Below are 18165 nucleotides of genomic sequence, written 5' to 3'. Positions count from 1 at the left end.
TGTGTGTGTGTGTGTGTGTGTGTGTGTGTGTGTGTGTGTGTGTGTGTGTTCTCACCAAAGTCCTCTGCAGAGTTCAGAGAGAGACTTCCTGAGAGACGCTCACACTCCTGAAGCAGCAGAGGAGCAGCATTCAGGTTAATTGAATTGAAGCAGGTGAAAACAGACGAGATGTACAGTGTGACATCACAACGTAACATGAGAACGTGTTTATAGGGACCAGTGAGTCAGTGAACACACCGTTTGAGCTGCAGGACGTCCAGCAGGGGGTGCTGTCTCCCTCTGACACACACACACACACACACACACACACACACACACACACACATTCACACACGCACACCAACTGATCTGAACAGCAGCCGTCTGCTTAAAGCAATTGTGAATGTGAGTTATCCATAAAACTTCATTACATATAAATAAAATATATTACCATCTCTTTTTTAATAGACAAAGTAAAAGGTATTTAAAATAAATACAATTATTAAAAATCGTTATTTGTACTGTTAGGATTTTCCAAACCTCTGCCAGTGACGCCATGATTTGTGTTTTTAAATCAGAGCTCTCCGTTTACCTGCAGGTCTGAATTGAGGACCATCTCAAACCTCCTAAAACGATAATATAATATTGCTATAATTGCTGAATATAAATAACCTGGTGCATGTGTACACACTGGAGTATTTCCAATTAGGACCGGGGACTCTTTTGTCATGCAGATTTGAGATGCACCAGATGCCACAGGGCAGTTTCTGCAGCCTCTGCGCCGGGATGTGGAGGGGAGGAAGCAGAGCGAGTGGCCGAGAGAGAGCCCTCAAACACGGGGGAGGTTTCTCTCAACAGCCGGCAGGGAATGCTCGAGAAGTCCTGCACTTTAGACTCATTAGAGATAGAGAAGGACATTATTGCTGTTCCTGCCTGTAGCTTTGCATGAGTTGCACTACGGGAGAATCACTAAAAATCACTTTAACCTGCAGGATGTCAACCTGGTCTCACAAACATACTTGACGACATGACTACGTGGTGGAGACACAAAATGTTACAATTACGTAATGCAGTGTAATGAGGTCGTGGACATTTCACGTATTTGTTCTAGTTTAAATTGGAGTCAATTAAACCTGGATTCTTTTAAAGAACATCCATGATGTATAGTTTAATTCAAACTTAAATGAATATAACGTCTAGTTTTTATTTTAAAAAGGCCAACACATGGCAAATGTTTACTTCTTGCTTTATCTACTTCTTTAATTTGTCAGAGACGGATTACGGTAAGGGGACACACACACGCACGCACGCACACACGCACACACACACACACACACACACACACACACACGCACGACCGATGGACACACATGACCAATGACCAATGCTCCGGGGTTTTGCGCAGTGTAACCAACATTTTTAACACGATTTAAATAGTTTGAAACTTCAATGCTGGAGAAGGAACAAAATGTCTTCAGCACTCTTTAAATACTAAATGACGTATTTGCTTTAAGTTTTACAGGCTTGCAAAAATATATATAAAGTCCCCACACTTCATACAATCCCGGACGAGGTTTATGTAACCTGTTAAAATGGTTGAATATCATATATTTTATATAAACTCACTGGGCATAAAATATTTTTGGAATAGGCTTCAAACTCTGAACACTCGTGTTGCTCCAAGTCATTTGCTTTGCGTCGAGTTTTATGGAGACACTTGGTCAAGGAGGCGCAGGCACTTGTAAGAGCATAGACTTTTTATGACACAAACCCACTGCCCCATGCCAAAACAATGAATTCCTCCCACCCCCCGGAGAATGTGATTTTACATGCAATCCGAGCCTGAAGTGTGTGCGGACAGTGGTGGGGGAGGGCTCTCTTCACCTTTCACCCCTCCGTGTTGGGACTGTTTGTATTTTTTTTCCAGGGCCCCTGTGCTACTCACCGACCAGAGAGGACACCGTGCGTAAATACGGATGCCTCTGAATGTGGTGTGGAAAAGAAAAGAAGCATTATAGCTCCTGAATGTAAAGGGTTCACTCGGCTTCTCGGGTCATTTCAGTGTTTGCAACCTATGTTTTTATTCCAAGCTTCACGAAGCAGCAACATTTCTATTGGAATAGCGATGAACAAATACTTGGTCCAAGCGTTCCCAACACAGGAACTACAATCATTTGATACAGATGGGAATGCACATGGTCTGTCATAACCATTTCATAGCCTACTACAGATATTACATGTACTATAAAGTGCAATAAACCACAAGAAAGACACACAGAATCAGACCATGTCCACACAAGAGATATTTGAAACAGAACAGAAAAACACATAAGCTGTCCATGAAGTCTGGTATAAAACCTATAGTTACTGCCTAAATGAATATGTATATTCCACTGTCAATATGTATAGATTTGACTTTTTAGTTCTGTTTTATTTTCAATTTTGAGTTTTTTAATTTTCTACTCTTTCATTTTCACATTATGTGCAATGCCTTGTTTACAAAAGTCCCAAATTGGGATCAATAAAGTAAATCTTACCCTATGTTTTCTTATCACGCTTTACTACCTTTAATGATGCATTTATAGGGGCTGCGGGATTCTCAGAACTAAAATTGAATGTTTTAAAGCAACCGAGAGTTGGGAAAAATGTGGATGTAAAGATAGAAATGGAATCCATCACATGAAAAGCTGAAAACCCGGCACGCTGCTAACTCACTGCTTTGTCTCTGAAACACTGTTTTCATTGTTTCAATCTAAAGAATAATAGTTGGACTAAATGCATATACTAGGATAGCTTGTGTAAGACCTGATCAAATATGTCACACAGCATACATTTTCTTTGACTTAACGTAAACAATGTTATGCTGTTTATTTTGCCACGTAGGCTACTTACATTCTACATGACAAAAAAAAAAACATTCCTCATTGATGAATTGAAAACAGCATATGGCATCTGTTTGAGAATACAAATGCTTTAAAATAAAGTGCTATACTTGGCTGTCAGTAGTCATTTGTTGAAGCTTATGAGCTAAGTCTGTGAAAACATTCCTCGCAGACTGCTTTGGTTTTCTGCACAGTTTCCCTGTAATGCATGCACACACACACACTTCACTATGAAACTTAAAAGAACAACATTTAGATTTTATTACTGGTTTGATGTTTCTGAACAGCATTCCTTACTCTTTCTAAGAATGTATACATGTGAAGAAAACACGGTAGCCTTTAAAAAGATGGAGTTAGGAAGCAAATAAGGAGCTGTAACCATTTGGCAAAACAAATAACCTGCAGGTAAGTGTTTCCAAATATGTGTGTGTGCAATGGCTTCAACACAATACCATTTCAGATGCTGAAGCCTGTGGGTGTGGGGGTGCTTTTCACAGTGCTCTGTCCTCCCAGCGTATTTTACAGGTTCCCCATCCTGCACAGAGAGACCACAAAACTTCCCTCAGCCGGAGCAAACAGGCAGGACCCAATCACAGGACTTTTTAAAACTCAAGTGCTGTGAAGTCACATTTCTGACAATTAAACATAGACCCAAAGAGGACAAAGAAAAGCACGAGTGACTGTCAAGCATACTACAGGAAAGCTAATTAAACTCTCTAGTCTACTAAAGGCTCACAAACTGCCAAATCAATTGACCAAATTTGAAATACTATAATCAAATGTTTTTCAAGGATGTTATCTCAGTCTTAGGTTTAATTGCAAGTCTCCACAAAATACAGGCTAAATGTTGAAGTCAGTGGCCTATGACATACATCCTGCTCTGTATCGTGGAAAAGTGGTGCACGGTTCTTCAGTCTGTTAAATGTTAATTATATATTTTATGTGGCATGAGAAAACTGTTAAGCACAGTACAGCTAATTTAGTCAAACAGTTCGAGGCCTGTAGCAAAAACACTGATGCAGGAGATTTAGAAATCGTCATCCAAATACTAACTTCATACACAATTTGAGCAATAAATCTATAATACTTCATACTGCCATAATAATATAATACTTTAAATGATAAGTATTCTGAGTGCTATATGTAGTTTGAGGTCACACATGGGTTTGAAGCACAGTCGGACTCAGAGAAAGCTCTTCACTGACACACAGAGGAACACATGATTCGCTCAGACTTTGACTTAATCAAGTGCAAGTTGTAAAAATCATTTGCCATTTTCAGTGTTTCAGTAGCTATATGGGCCCCTCCACAACCGCTGCCCCCTCCCTCGCCTCCCTTTGTTCTCTCCAGCTCTAATAGGTTTTCCCCTGCCACACACAATTCACTTTTTTCCCTTTTCCCCAGCTCCCCATCCCTCCCACTACCCCTTTTAGTGCAGTGCCCAGTGTCGACTGGAGCATTTGAGCAATTTGAAATTAAAGCAAACAATGGGGCAGGCACTCCCAGGGACCTCTCGCTCACCATATTACATGGAGGACGCTCGTGTGCTCTTGCGCATTATTGGCAAGTCATTACGTTTCTCTGGAAACCAAGAGCGGGAGCTCGCTCTGAGGAATCGGTGATGCAAGCAGCAGCTGAGTGCTTGGAATAGCGTGTGTGTGTGTGTTGTGGAGCATCCTTGGCAACAGCATGGGGATGCTGTCAAAACAAAACTGTATATTGACATGTCTGATAAGCAGCCTGATATAGGATTCTCAAAGCCCATTTAGTTAAAGGTATTCATATTACAATAAATAGCATTTCAAATTCTGTCTCAAGTCTCCCAGCTCTACGCTCAGCAGGCCCACACCATCTTATTCTTAATCATTATTTCTCAATAGCATGGTGCACCAGTTATACATTTCATGTTTTTTTACCCAGTTACCTGTTAGACACTTTTATCCAAAGCGACTCACATACTCATACTGTGGACAATCCCCCCAGGAGCAATGTGGGGTGAAGTGTCTCAGGGACACAACGACATGCTGACTGCAGTGGGGTTTGAACCTGTGCCCCCCTGATCCCAACACCAACGCACCAGTCCACTGCGCCACAGCCTCCCAGTTATTGTCATCTATTAGTTAGCAAGATAAGTGACTCGGATGTATGTGTAGGAATATAAACAAACATGACATCTGTAAAACATACTGCATTACAGCTTGAACGTTAATTATTAAGCCTCTATCATAACTACAAATATCCACGAGTAATATAGTGACGTGCCAGTTATCAAAGTAGAACCTTACAGAAAAAAGTAAAGTAAATCATGAATAAAAGAAAATTCAAACAGAAATGGAAAACCAGCAGCTTTCCAGAATATAGTGTATATCACTCGATATGTTGGTTTATTAATGTTTTCTGTGTGAACACACCAGGTCTGCAACTACTAATGAAACCAATTATTTTCTTCATTGATTATTCTGCCAACCAATTAACCTATTAATGATTTAGTCAATAAAATCAGTCAATTGCAGTGAGGCCAACCTTATTTATTTAAAATGTTATATACAGTTAAATATGCGTTAAATGTTTTCCGACCACAAGTTACATGTCTTTTTTTTTGTCCAAAATAAAACATTACAAATATAATAAAAATAAATGTAAAATAGTGAAGCAGTGAATCCTAATAGTTGACAACAAACATTTGGCTTATTTTGAAAACCTTTTGTTTATATAATTATAAAAGTAATGTTTTGTTTAAATCATTGCCATGTTGCATAAGATTAGTTTGACAAGCAGTAATAAAACAATAATTGTAAGTATGCATGTGTACAAACATAAATGACATCTAGAAAATATTCTGCATTGCAACTTGAAAATTATTATAAAGCCCGAAACATAATTAAACATGTTCACAGTCCTACTATACAGTAGTAGTGTGACAGCAATCCAAAAGCATTCTTACAGAGATACGCAAGTACAGTTTTCAAAATGTTACTTAAATAAAGAACAGTAAGAGTAAACTGTGCAGCAGAATTAGCCATCAAAAAACACAATACTGTCTTTATAATAGTAAAACAGACAGGAAAACATTTGACTTCACAATGAATATTTGTACTTTAAAAATACTTTGGTAATATAGCTAACATACTTCTAGTTATATTTTGAATTCAAGCCCTTTAGCTTAGGTGTAATGCAGTATTTCCACTGTAGGATACTGGTAGAGACTTGTATACTTCCCCTTTGTTTACACCCTGCTTTTAATTGTTTTCCATCAGAAAAAACCCCACCTGCATGTAATTGAACTTTGTTAAATCATGCCACTCAATAATAGTAATTATTTTAAAAAAAAGAAGTAATTATTATTTTTTTTAAAAACACATCATATAGACAGGCCTTATGGTTAAACACTGACAGGGAACATTTTACTTCAAAATGGATACTTTTCTTTGAACACTTTCAGGACATTTTGCTCATAATGCAACACTTTTACTCCAGGGGGTGATTCCACAGTTAGGGCCTGAATATCTCCTCCACAACATATCAACATGTACCTCTGGTTTAATAGTTCTGTCAGTAACCCACATAGGTGCATGAAAAAGTAATCAGATCCCTTTCTTAAGTAGAAGTATTATGGTCTTAAAATACTCTATTACAAGTAAAAAGTGCTGAATAAAAATGACTTAAGTTAAAGTACAAAAGTATTAGCAGCAACAAGTAATTCAAATGTTCAATATTTTATTTCTGCACAGTGGACCTCAAAAGCAAAAGTACTGGTTATGTATATTGTCTCTTTTCAGTCACAGTATTAAACAATATTTGGTTATTCTGTGTTTTGAAGCTAACAAATACAGTGTATATCATATACATTTTAATGATTTATTTTGTAGATGTGGAGCAACTTCTATAGACTTCCGAAAATACACTGTTGATAAGCAGTAAAGAAGTGTGTCGTATCTTATAAGCTTGTGTTTTTATATGTAAAAAGTAACTAGTAAATGTATAATACCTGTAGGAGTAAAAAGTATATAATTGGCCGCTGTATAAATGTATAAAGTAGCCAAACAATGTAAATACTCAAGTAAAGTACTATTGTGTCAAAATATTACTTAAGTAAAGTACTTGAGTTAACCCGACAGATTGTAGTGCCTACCTGCATGTTGTGTAACAGTGTTGTTGACAGTAAGTCGAGCAAAGGAAAGTATATTTGCCACAAAAACTTTCAAACATTTTCGACCATGTGGAGCCTAAACGGATTTCAGCGGGCCAATCACATCGGTGTTTTACTTCCGGTGACAGAGCACACCGTGCGTCATTACGCACATCCGGTTCTCTACGGAGTCCCCCCCCCCTCTTCTCCTCACCGCCGCGCCGTGAAGTGGATGTTTTGGTGAGAAAATACGGTGTCAAAAAAGGGACGTAAATACCTTAAAAACATGACATTTCGACCGAGAGGAACCTAGAGCTACGTAGGAAAGTAGGGCGTCTCCGGCGGAGGTTTTTTCTGATTAGCTGTGCACCGTATTCCTCCGCATGTCCGCTTTCTTCGTAGATGGTCTCCGGCGAGCGTTGTCTGGCGGCGGACGACGAGTGGTCGACGAATAATATGAAGGAGATGATCGGCGGCTGCTGTGTTTGCTCTGACGAGCGAGGCTGGGCGGAAAACCCTCTGGTGTACTGCGACGGACACGGCTGCAACGTGGCCGTGCATCAAGGTAAAGCTGCGTATTTCACCCAGGCTACGAGTTAGCACTTAGCTCACAGGCTAGTTAGCGTTATTGCAAGGTTATGGAGCCTCCTCCTCCGCCTGCCCTCACTAGGCCAGGCTGAGGTCAGGCTCTCCACTGTTTGGCTCTTAATTTTGGCTTTTAATCCGCTGCACACGGTCTTTGACAGCTGCTTTATGAGAGCTATTCTGGTTGCTCTCATTCCCTCTGTGTTCCTGTCAGGCGGGATCCAGAGGAGGGATACACTCCTGTCAGAAGTCTGAAAGTGCGCGCAAAACTCCCACCAAGGGTTTTATAGATATGTGATACGGCAACTTACTACTAAAGAAATAGTGCAGACCGCATTATGGAAAGAACCCCATATATTGACTCTTTTTTTTAAAGCCATCAATTGCATGGTTTCTAGCTGCTACATGTTAGCATTTATTATTGTTATGATATGCATGCATCTATTTACATTGCAGTGACATTTAGGTAGAAACGACATTTCCCAGTGTACCTGTGCATAAATAAGGATTACACACAAGTTGCAAACAACAAGGTGAATAAACAATTAGAAGACAAGGTGCAAAGATATAGTGGCAGTAATAGAACAATCTAAATACAGGCAATGTAAACAAATACAGTGCCGCCAAGACACTATTCACCCAAGATGACTCACGATGACGTCCACTGTTTACAAGTGTAACAGCTGGCCATGTGTCCACTTGGCAAAGGCAGGGGGAAAACTATTCGAAATGTCAGCAACTCGGCATGAACACACACAGATGCATTTCAATGATGAGCACTTGTTAGGAAAACACACTTTCTTTTGTTTTAATTTGATATTGCATGGACTGCAAAATAGGTCCAGTGAGAGTAGGTCTGTTAACTTGCTTTTTATTTAACCACCTGTCCACTTTGCTGGTCTTAAGCATGCCTTGTTATTATGTTGTTATTACATATTATAGTGCCACATTTCATAGCCTAGTATTTAATGACTGCATCATATTATTCCAGCCTCAGCAGGAAAGTTATTTTTAGTGGATTTTTATACTTTTAGCATCAAGCAAAGCCTGTCCCAGATGAAAGTTGAGTTGTGAAGCTTCAGTACTGCCAAGTGTTTCTAAATATAGACGTCAGTGATTGTAGTTTGGACTGTTTTGGATATCGGATCACATATTAAACGCTCGCATCAAAACAAAATGTGGTCTTTTTAAAATTCTGTGGTTTAGTAATCAACTAGGCAGTACAGTCTATTCTTAATTTACTGCATGCTAGTTTGCAGTTGTAGTATGTTTGGAATATATTATTACTTTAATATTGTGAACCGCAGTCAGGACAGTGTTTTAAATGAAAGTTATGATAATATTAACTAGAAACATGAAACATTGTCCAATGAGTGTCTTTTTTTCTGCATTGTTCTGTCAGATTGCTGGCATTTATTTAATCCCTTAAAGAGATGGATGAAAAAAGAGCCAGGAAAGAGAAGTAGTGCTTTCCAAAGACCTCTTAATACTGTATGGACATTTCCTGTTGTTTTGATATCATTATAAACCAACATCTTAGATCCCGTTTAAGACGATAATAACCATAATATAATCGATATTGAAACAAATTGTTATTTGCAGCCCTATAGTTAAAACACGATGTGTAAAAACATGTCTTCTGTGTGTTTGAAACTCTCAATCTTAGTGAAAAGTTTTAGGTGTTTCAATCAGACTGCCATTATAATACAAATGAGCCCATTATGCAGTTTGTGCTAAATATCCTAACCATGTGCTACTTGATGTTAGCACTTTGTTACCTTTCGGGTGTTTTGTTCTCATAAATCTGGATTAAAGCAGTGTATACCATTGGATTAAGGGCTCGGGTCAGATCAGAGATAATCTGAAAAAGTGTAGAGGTGGGCTATTCATGCTAGCACCAACTGTACTGTAACTTAAAGTCTGAGTTGTTTGATCATCCGTACAATCTGTTACGGTGAAAGAACTGTGTGTTCCTGAAGTTGCGGTCCATGATGTAAATCATGTTGTTTGCTAATGCGATTTAGAAATTAAACTATATTAAGAATTGAGATAACTTCGTAGAATGAATGAAAGTAAAATGACGTCAATAGCCTCTCTGACCCTGCGACTTTGCATCCAAAGTGAGTAAAATAAAAATACTTTTTAATGGAATGTAGGAGTTGAAGTGAAGATTGTGGCCTATGTGAATGCAGACTCCTCATGTATGGTGTTACAAGCTTGAAAACATGAACACGTGTTGACATTAACCAGGCATTACCAGCAATTCTGCCTTTTGTAAAAGTATTTTACACATATTTTTTGTGCATTTAGACTGTCAGCTTTTATAGTGATATAAAAAGTGTGTCAAATGGATATACTGTTATGTTCTGCTTTTAAACCAGTTTAGTAACATGTTTGCATCCTGGCTGTTGTAAAAAAGTGTCAGAATTAGAGATGTGATATTGCAAAGATGTTATCAAGAGTGTTTGTGTTTGCTTTAGTTTCATTATCATTACATGTCACTTGTTGGACGCTTTTATCCAAAGCGATTTGCATACTCAATTAGGGATCGACCGATGTGGCTTTTTCAAGGCCGATACCGATTATTAGTAATCAAGGAGACCGATAACCGATATTTGGAACCGATATACATTTGCAGTAAAATCATAAAATCTTGGTGTCGAAATGTAGAATAACAGAACTTCTTTGAAATGCCTTTTTGTGTTTAATGAACTTTTCAACATCTTAAAACTGGTTTCCTCTCTGTCACCCTGAGTAAAGTAAAAATAAAAACTACTAAAACTTGTTCTGAACTTCTGATATTTGAGTCTCACTCATTCATTAGTCCCAATTCAGCAGCACCAGATTGTGGTGCAGAAAGCAGAGTTGCTGCGAGGCTCCACTAGCAGTCGTCCCAGCGCGTCACAGTTTCTCCGCTGCTAGACGCTACCCGCCCCCCTGTCTCTGTGTAACTGGGAAACTGATAGAATCATGGATCATAAGATCGTGGTGTTTTTGCAACTTCAGCATAGGGGATTGGGATGTTTATTGAACTTCGGCTTTCAACTGATTTACCTTCGAAACACCACTCGCTGCTGCTTGCCTGTGTCTGCGTTCTTCGCACCTGCCTGTAATCTGAGAAGGTCCCGCCTCTCTGGCTGGCTGCAGCCCGGAAAATCTTCAGTGTTGATTGACACTTCAGATAGCGCTGTGGGCGGGACATTGCTCGTGAACAGTGGTGACTGCAGCCAGAGAAACGGCCGCATCAGAGCCAAAGTCGTATCGGCAATTTGATTTTTAAAAAGCCGATACCGATAATCTGTAACATGCGGAATATCGGCCTCGCCTATAATCGGTCGACCCCTATACTCAATACTGTGGACAATCCCCACAGGAGTAATTTGGGGTGAAGTGTCTTGCCCAGGGACACAACGACATGCTGACTGTAGTGGGGTTTGAACCTGTCCGCCACACGCCTCCACATTATCACTGTGTAGATGTATTCTGTGGTGTAAAATGTCTTCTTTTGTTGTGATCGTGAGGGCTTACTCTAACGGCCCCCCCTCTCTCTCTGTGTTCAGCATGCTATGGCATCGTGCAGGTGCCCACCGGTCCTTGGTTCTGNTTCCAGCAAGGTTAAGTTCTTGTTAGTCTTTTTTCACTCTTTGTTATACAAGATGAGCACGCGATCTGTCCTGCTGAGGGAGACATGTGGGTACTACAACCCCCTGCTGGGAGGGGCCAGAGCCAGAGGCCTGGGGGCGTGACAACCTTTCTCTGATCCCTTCTCTTGTCATTTTATGTCAATGACAAACAAAGCCACACAGCAGACTAAAAACAAACTATTTGTGCTGTGGCTTTTGTTAGAGGGTGAAATGCAAATTACTTTTAATTTACATGACATGTTACTTAGTACACTTACATACTCAATACTGTGGGCAATCCCACAGGAGCAATTTGGGGTGAAGTGTCTTGCCCAGGGACACAACGACATGCTGACTGTAGTGGGGTTTGAACCTGTGCTCCCCTGATCCCAACGCTCTATCCACTGCGCCACACGCCTCCACATTATCACTGTGTAGATGTATTCTGTGGTGTAAAATGTCTTCTTTTGTTGTGATCGTGAGGGCTTACTCTAACGGCCCCCCCTCTCTCTCTGTGTTCAGCATGCTATGGCATCGTGCAGGTGCCCACCGGTCCTTGGTTCTGCAGAAAGTGTGAATCTCAGGAGAGAGCTGCAAGAGTGGTGAGTCACACAATCCATCTACACATTTATCATTTGTGCAAAGATGTCCGATCTTATAAGCCGTTGTTTTTTAGGAAGAGGGAAAGATACAATTATATTTTATCATCATATCAAGCCTGGATTTTTTTCTTGCTTCATTTGCAACATCAATGACTGACTGCTGCATTAAAGGGTTCTTCAGTCTAACCTTATTACATCCTGGGACCCTGTGTATATATACGATGTTATGGTAACAAATCTACGAAGTCCCTAACAAGGGCTTGCTTTAAATAACATCATTTATTACAGAGCATTCTTTAGCATACTGAGCTAATATTGCTTTTTTTTTTTTAGCCCGCAATGCTTATCATGTCATCTTCAATCTCAATACAGCATGGCAGTATCAAAGGCATTTTAGAGACATGACATTAGACAGACTTGCCTCTGTTTGTGGAGCAACATCCTGTACCAGCAGCATTTTCTGAGTCCCATGACATCTCCCGCTGTCCTTTGACCCGATCACACACTCTGTATTCTGCACAGGCTACCATCATATTTCCCCAAATCACATTTAATCCTGATTTGAAAGCTCTATAAAAGATTATCTCAAATGCTGCTCGAGTGAGTCCAGTAAACCAAATACACTTTGTCGGGGTCTGTGGATTACCGTGAGTGACCGGGACATTGATGTTGAGTTCTTAAAATGTATATTGTTGGCGCTTTCGAGCAATGCCATCCAGTTCCATTACATTAAGACATCTCAAACATTCAACATCTTAAAAATGGCACAACAGCAGGACAAATATGTATTATTGATTGATCTGGTCCGAGTATATGACCCACTCTCCTCAGACGTCTAAATCATGCAGGACACAACTGATGTTGGCTCTCTGTATTTTACTTCTTCGGTGCTAAAGGCGTGCTGAGTTTAAACTTAATATGACCTCGGCAAACTTCTAAGGACCTGTCGAGATTTTGTCAGACAAGATTTACTTGCGTAGTTGTTGATACAGGTGCTAGGAATGATCTGCAGAATTGCCGTATTCATGTGTGCTCAGGGCAAAGTTTCCCTCATAAGATATGTAGCAGGATAACTAGGTTTGTCCTCCAGCCTCTCAACTGATTCGGGAAACCAGGTTTCTCATTCACACGTTAAGGGGAGAACTACAACGATAAGCAGGTCACGTAAGAACACGAGGAGCCTTTGAGCGGTGCAGAGCAGTGTCAAACATCTTTACATCCAAGCAGATACGTCAATTATTAAACGCCCAAACTTTATTTTACTTGAAGGAACCGTCATTCCAGGCGGTGAAACTTAAAGAGGTGAAATGTTTCTATATTTTTAAGAACATATTAAAAAGAGCAGATCATTGCGTAGAAAGCGGACTGTTGAAATGAGGGCTGACTTACGCGTGTATCATTTGAATAGTTTTAAAAATGTAAGAAATAAATGAAAGTATATATTTTCTAAAGTCCGAAAGAGTCGAGTTCAAGCATCTTGTGAATTTAGACATAAATTGGGACATCATTAAACACTTTGTGACGCAAAACCCTAAGATTCCCATCTCTTCACGCTCGTTGCAGGGATATGAATGATGATGACTTGGCAAAAAGTGGCTTACAGTAGCTGCTCAATGATCAGTTTATCTCCACTTCATAATCGCTTGAAGCCAACATGTGATTATTCTCTCAGAAAGAAGGGACATGTAAGTGTCTCTGCACACACACTGTGCTCTTTGTAACATGTTGTTTTCGACTCGAGACACACACACACACACACACACACACACACACACACACACACACACACACACACACACACACACACACATACACATACACATACACACACATACACACACTGAGAGGGCCACTGGTCACTTTGTATTTAACTTTATTTTTCTGTGTGTTTTTGGTTCTTCTGTCCCCAAAGAGATGTGAGCTGTGTCCCCATAAAGACGGAGCCCTCAAGAGGACAGACAACGGAGGTAGAATCCCTCTCAGCTACACACACACACACACACACACACACACACACACACACACACACACACACACACACTCACACACACTTGTGGCCAGCCTCTTGTGTAGTTTGGACATTAATTGCATGTCACCGGCAAGTTTAAGGGGTGTGTGTGTGTGTGTGTGTGTGTGTGTGTGTGTGTGTGTGTGTGTGTGTGTGTGTGTGTGTGTGTGTGTGTGTGTGTGTGTGTGTGTGTGTGTGTGTGTGTGTGTGTATTTATGAGGGGGCGGGCCAGGATGGGTATAGTGCATGGCCTGTGAGGAGTCTCCTCTGGGTTCATTGGGAGGTCAGCTTGGTGGAGACTGTAAATAGTGTGTGTGTGTGTGTCAGAGCGAGAGGCACAGCTGTGGGATTGTGTCCAGGCCTGCAGGGAGGCATCAGGACAACACTAACACACACCGTTTTACTACTTTCTCCTTTATTTTACCCTTCCCATGACCCCTCTCTCCCTCTCTCTTTTTTCCTGCCATTTTTCTCTCACCGTCTCTTCTCCTCCACCGTCCATTTCTCCGCCCTTGTCAGTTCCTCTTCACTTGTTGATCTGTGTGGTACTTGCTGTTATTTCAGGTGGGACAGTACTAAAGCAGAGCGGAGGGATTAGCCTGAAACGAGTATTTGATCTGAACATACAGTGAAGAAAGGACGGAGACAGAAATAAACTTTACAGCTGCTTTTCACATCCTCTTTTTGGTCTTCTTTATCTGTAAATATTGGGTATCTTTTCATAGCATGTGTTTAGAGGGCAGTTGTTCCACTAAAAGGTTAAAACATTATCTGTGGCATACATTCATTTAGGGGTTAATAAGTTAATACAAATAAGTAGATTTAGCGACAAGTTCACTTCCTACAAATCAGTTTAAAAAATCTGGATACCATATTTTGTATGATGTTGCTGTGGTTTCACTGTACAGGCACTTTTTAAAAGTACGCGTTACAGTAAGAACAACATGGACGAAGTTAGTTTATTTTTTTTATACCTGCTGCCCGTGTCAGGGTTTACAGCAAAAGATCTTCCAGAAAATACAGCATTTTCCCCAGATTTCCTACAGTATAAAAGCTCAGTCTGAACACATTTGACTCCGATAACTTTTCCGAGTAGCGTCTGTTTGTTAGGGGATGCTTTGTTGGGTTTTTGGGGGATAAAAGTGAACGCTTGGTTTGAAGAGGAAGGCTGTGCCACTTTTATAGTCCTGTTTTATAGGCCTCTTCCAGATTCTTGGAGGGACTTCAAAACAACAACATGCCCCCATTTCACACCCGCTGCCTCCCCATGTCCCGCCCTCTGCCCCCCCTCCCCCCCCAGGTCAAAGGCAGGTCAGGGGTTCAACTGTAAGTTTAAGCCTGTTTTTGTTTCCGCTATGGGGAAAAACAGACACCTCCAGGAGACTCCCACCTCCAGTTGACCTCGCGCTGACCGCCTTCTGCTCCTCCTCAGCTCCTCGTCAATTCTGCTGCCACTCTGTCATCCCGCCGCCCCCAGTTTGTCTTCGCTGACAGGCAGCTGTGTGTGTTAGGGCTCCATAAACGGCTACTCGGGTAGATTAACTACCAAGTTGCAAATTAAAAACTTTTACGATTCAGCATTGAACTCAAGTTTAATTTATGTTTCATATGTTAAATGTAACCAAAAGAGACATCGGGGCCAGACCACATGAGGATTTTAGATCGGTTCTCAGGGTTTTGGCCAAAGACGTTTAATCCACCGTTGAAAGGTACTCAACGAATGACTGTGGGGCTGCAGTAACTTAAATAATGTATTGATCTGACGATTGATTTATTGATTCATCAATCCTCGTTATGTCTATAAAATGTCAAATCAGAGCGGCTGGGGTTTGTTTTACCCTGCTGATTCTCCAGGTTATCAGTCAATCAACAAACATTTTTACATTTCTTATTCCTTTTTCAAGACGGCCACAGCTTATACATCTTATAAATGTTGCCATAAATCCCTTTTTCTGCCATATATATACAAAGGTTGATGGTTGTTTTCTGTGTGTCTTTGCAGGCTGGGCCCATGTAGTTTGTGCGCTTTATATACCGGAAGTAGAATTTGCGAATGTTTCGACGATGGAGCCGATAGTACTCCAGTCTGTGCCACATGATCGTTATAACAAGGTAAAGAAATCATTCATTTAGTAACGCAATTACATGTAAAGTAAGTTTTTGAATTACATTGTTTTTCTCTGTTTGTTTGTAGACATGTTATATTTGCGAGGACCAGGGCAGAGAGAGTAAAGCAGCCACTGGAGCCTGTATGACCTGCAACAAACATGGCTGCAGGCAGGCCTTCCACGTCACATGGTGAGAATCGTTCACATCCCATAATCCTCACTGCACAAAGAGGGAGATTGTGGAGCGCTCATGTGGATAGGATGCATGGCACAAATGCTGCATGTCACGCACCCTCTTTCTCTGCCAGATCGCCATTCCCTCTCTACTGATACCATCAATGAAATGCCCATCAAATAAAAAGTGAGAGATTTATATTACAAATAATGTAATTTACTCTCTGCCACAGTGCCCAGTTTGCGGGGTTGTTGTGTGAGGAGCAAGGATCGGACGCAGACAATGTGAAGTACTGTGGATACTGCAAATACCACCACAGCAAATTGGTGAGTGACCTCTCGTATCTTCTCATATGTCTTTCGATACTCTAAACTTAAAATTCAGATATGCATGAGTGGTTGCTTTTCTATTAACAATCCGAATGACGATGTGTGTGTGTTCAACTAACGATAAGAACAGATGATATATAGACACGATACACACATACTGGTTTACCTGTTACACAGTGAGAGCACCTCTTCCTATTGTGAGTTTGCCCTCCTCTGAGAGATAAACCACCTGTCCTTACCCCTCCATCTAGTCCTCCTCCCTTCCTAATGCATCTAATCTCTCTAACCGTGGCCCATATTCCCCTCCACTCCCCTGTGTATTTGCACTAAGCCCACAGTGGGCACAGCGGGTTTGGTTTGGAGGTGCTTTAAGGTTTTAACTGTAAGGTCAAACCAGTCTAATCAGGCTTCATCCTTATTTATGGGTTTTAAACACTCATTTATTTCTTACGGTTTCCTTTCCAACAGCAGCTAGCTCTTGTTTTAATGGTCAACACTGTTAGTAGCTTTCTTTCTGCTTAACCTAATTGGACGTTTGATTTCAATCATAATGTGCCGTGACGTGCTTTCAGAGAAGCTTTTCGGTACCACTTTACAATAAGAGTGCCCTTATAAAGGGTTTACGGATAGTTTGTAATTCATTTATTAATTAGGTTGTGAACCCTTTATAAATCCTTAATAAGCTTTTTATAAGACGATAAACAGGGCAACTGTGGCCGGTTGTTTGCCAAATAGTGAGCCCACATGTATCTGTCCTGCTAAGCCTTATTGTAAACTGTAGTAACTCATTAATAAATGGGAATGTGTTTTACACTTTACAACAAGGCTCCTTTTTGGCAACTTTAAATGTTAGTAACTCGTAAATAAATGGTTATAAAGAGATGCCAAGAAACATCAAGATGGAAGGGGGGTAATCAGCTCAGTGAGCAACAGATACCAAGGATGCTGGCTGATGAAGAACACGAAGTAAGCTAGGTAGCCAATATAAGGCTTAGTCCTCTTGCCAAATAGTGAGCCCACATGTATCTGTACTGCTAAGTGTTATATTGGCTACTTAGCTTACTTCGTCTCCTTCATCAGCCAGCATCCTTGGTATCTGTTGCTCACCGAGTTGATTCTCGCTAAGTAGCCAATATAAGGCTTAGTCATCTTGCCAAATAGTGAGCCTGTGTTGACGTATGAAAACTATGTTAGAACTGGTTTATAAATTAGACCCTCCAGAAAAACGCGATTCTGCGATCGCAGAATTTACCGCATAATCAGCCAAATGGCGCAGATTTTTAAAAAGCCGCATATTTATCAAAAGGCCGCATAATCCCCGCATTTTTCCACACAAAGTTGAGAAGGAAAAAAAGTTAACTCGTCTTGACGTGACGTCATCAGCTCGCGCATCACATAATGTAAACAACACTGTATAGAGCTCATTTACCAACGAACATTTCTACTAAAGACCGGGCAAAAAGTGGGGGGAAACTATTCTGCACCCCGTGCAACTGTGTGTTGCAGCATAAGAGAAAATCGACGGTGGCGACCCACTTTGATTCATTCAAACATTCGAAAATGCTTTCTGCTGCTGCGGACAAGAAAGCCATTCAACTCCCGTTCACCGAGGGATCACCCTCCAAAACCCTTTCGAGGGCTACAAGAAACGAGGTGAGTAGCCTACAAGATTGAAGCTGGTCAGATAACGAACGAGTAAATGAAAACAGAATGAGGCGGAGAAGTGTGTGTGTGTGTGTGTGGGG

The 18165-nt window shown here is 40.7% G+C and overlaps 1 protein-coding gene across 1 annotated transcript in view; it reads left to right on the top strand.

Annotated features, from left to right (window-relative positions):
- The first annotated feature begins 7191 nt into the window (after window positions 1-7191).
- LOC104956571 (protein AF-10-like) overlaps window positions 7192-18165 on the top strand; it is a 38181-nt gene continuing 27207 nt past the window's right edge. The window contains exons 1-6 of the mRNA XM_010784071.1: window positions 7192-7555; window positions 11721-11800; window positions 13713-13767; window positions 15811-15920; window positions 16003-16106; window positions 16324-16417. Of these exons, the coding sequence (XP_010782373.1) occupies window positions 7393-7555; window positions 11721-11800; window positions 13713-13767; window positions 15811-15920; window positions 16003-16106; window positions 16324-16417 (606 nt within the window). The 5' untranslated portion in view covers window positions 7192-7392. The remainder of the gene's footprint in view (window positions 7556-11720; window positions 11801-13712; window positions 13768-15810; window positions 15921-16002; window positions 16107-16323; window positions 16418-18165) is intronic.

This window comes from Notothenia coriiceps, unplaced genomic scaffold (genome assembly GCF_000735185.1).
Source record: "Notothenia coriiceps isolate Sejong01 unplaced genomic scaffold, NC01 NC01_scaffold00026100, whole genome shotgun sequence".
Classification (NCBI taxonomy): domain Eukaryota; kingdom Metazoa; phylum Chordata; class Actinopteri; order Perciformes; family Nototheniidae; genus Notothenia; species Notothenia coriiceps.
Note: the sequence above shows the minus strand (reverse complement) of the source record. Positions and strands in the feature narration are given on the sequence as shown.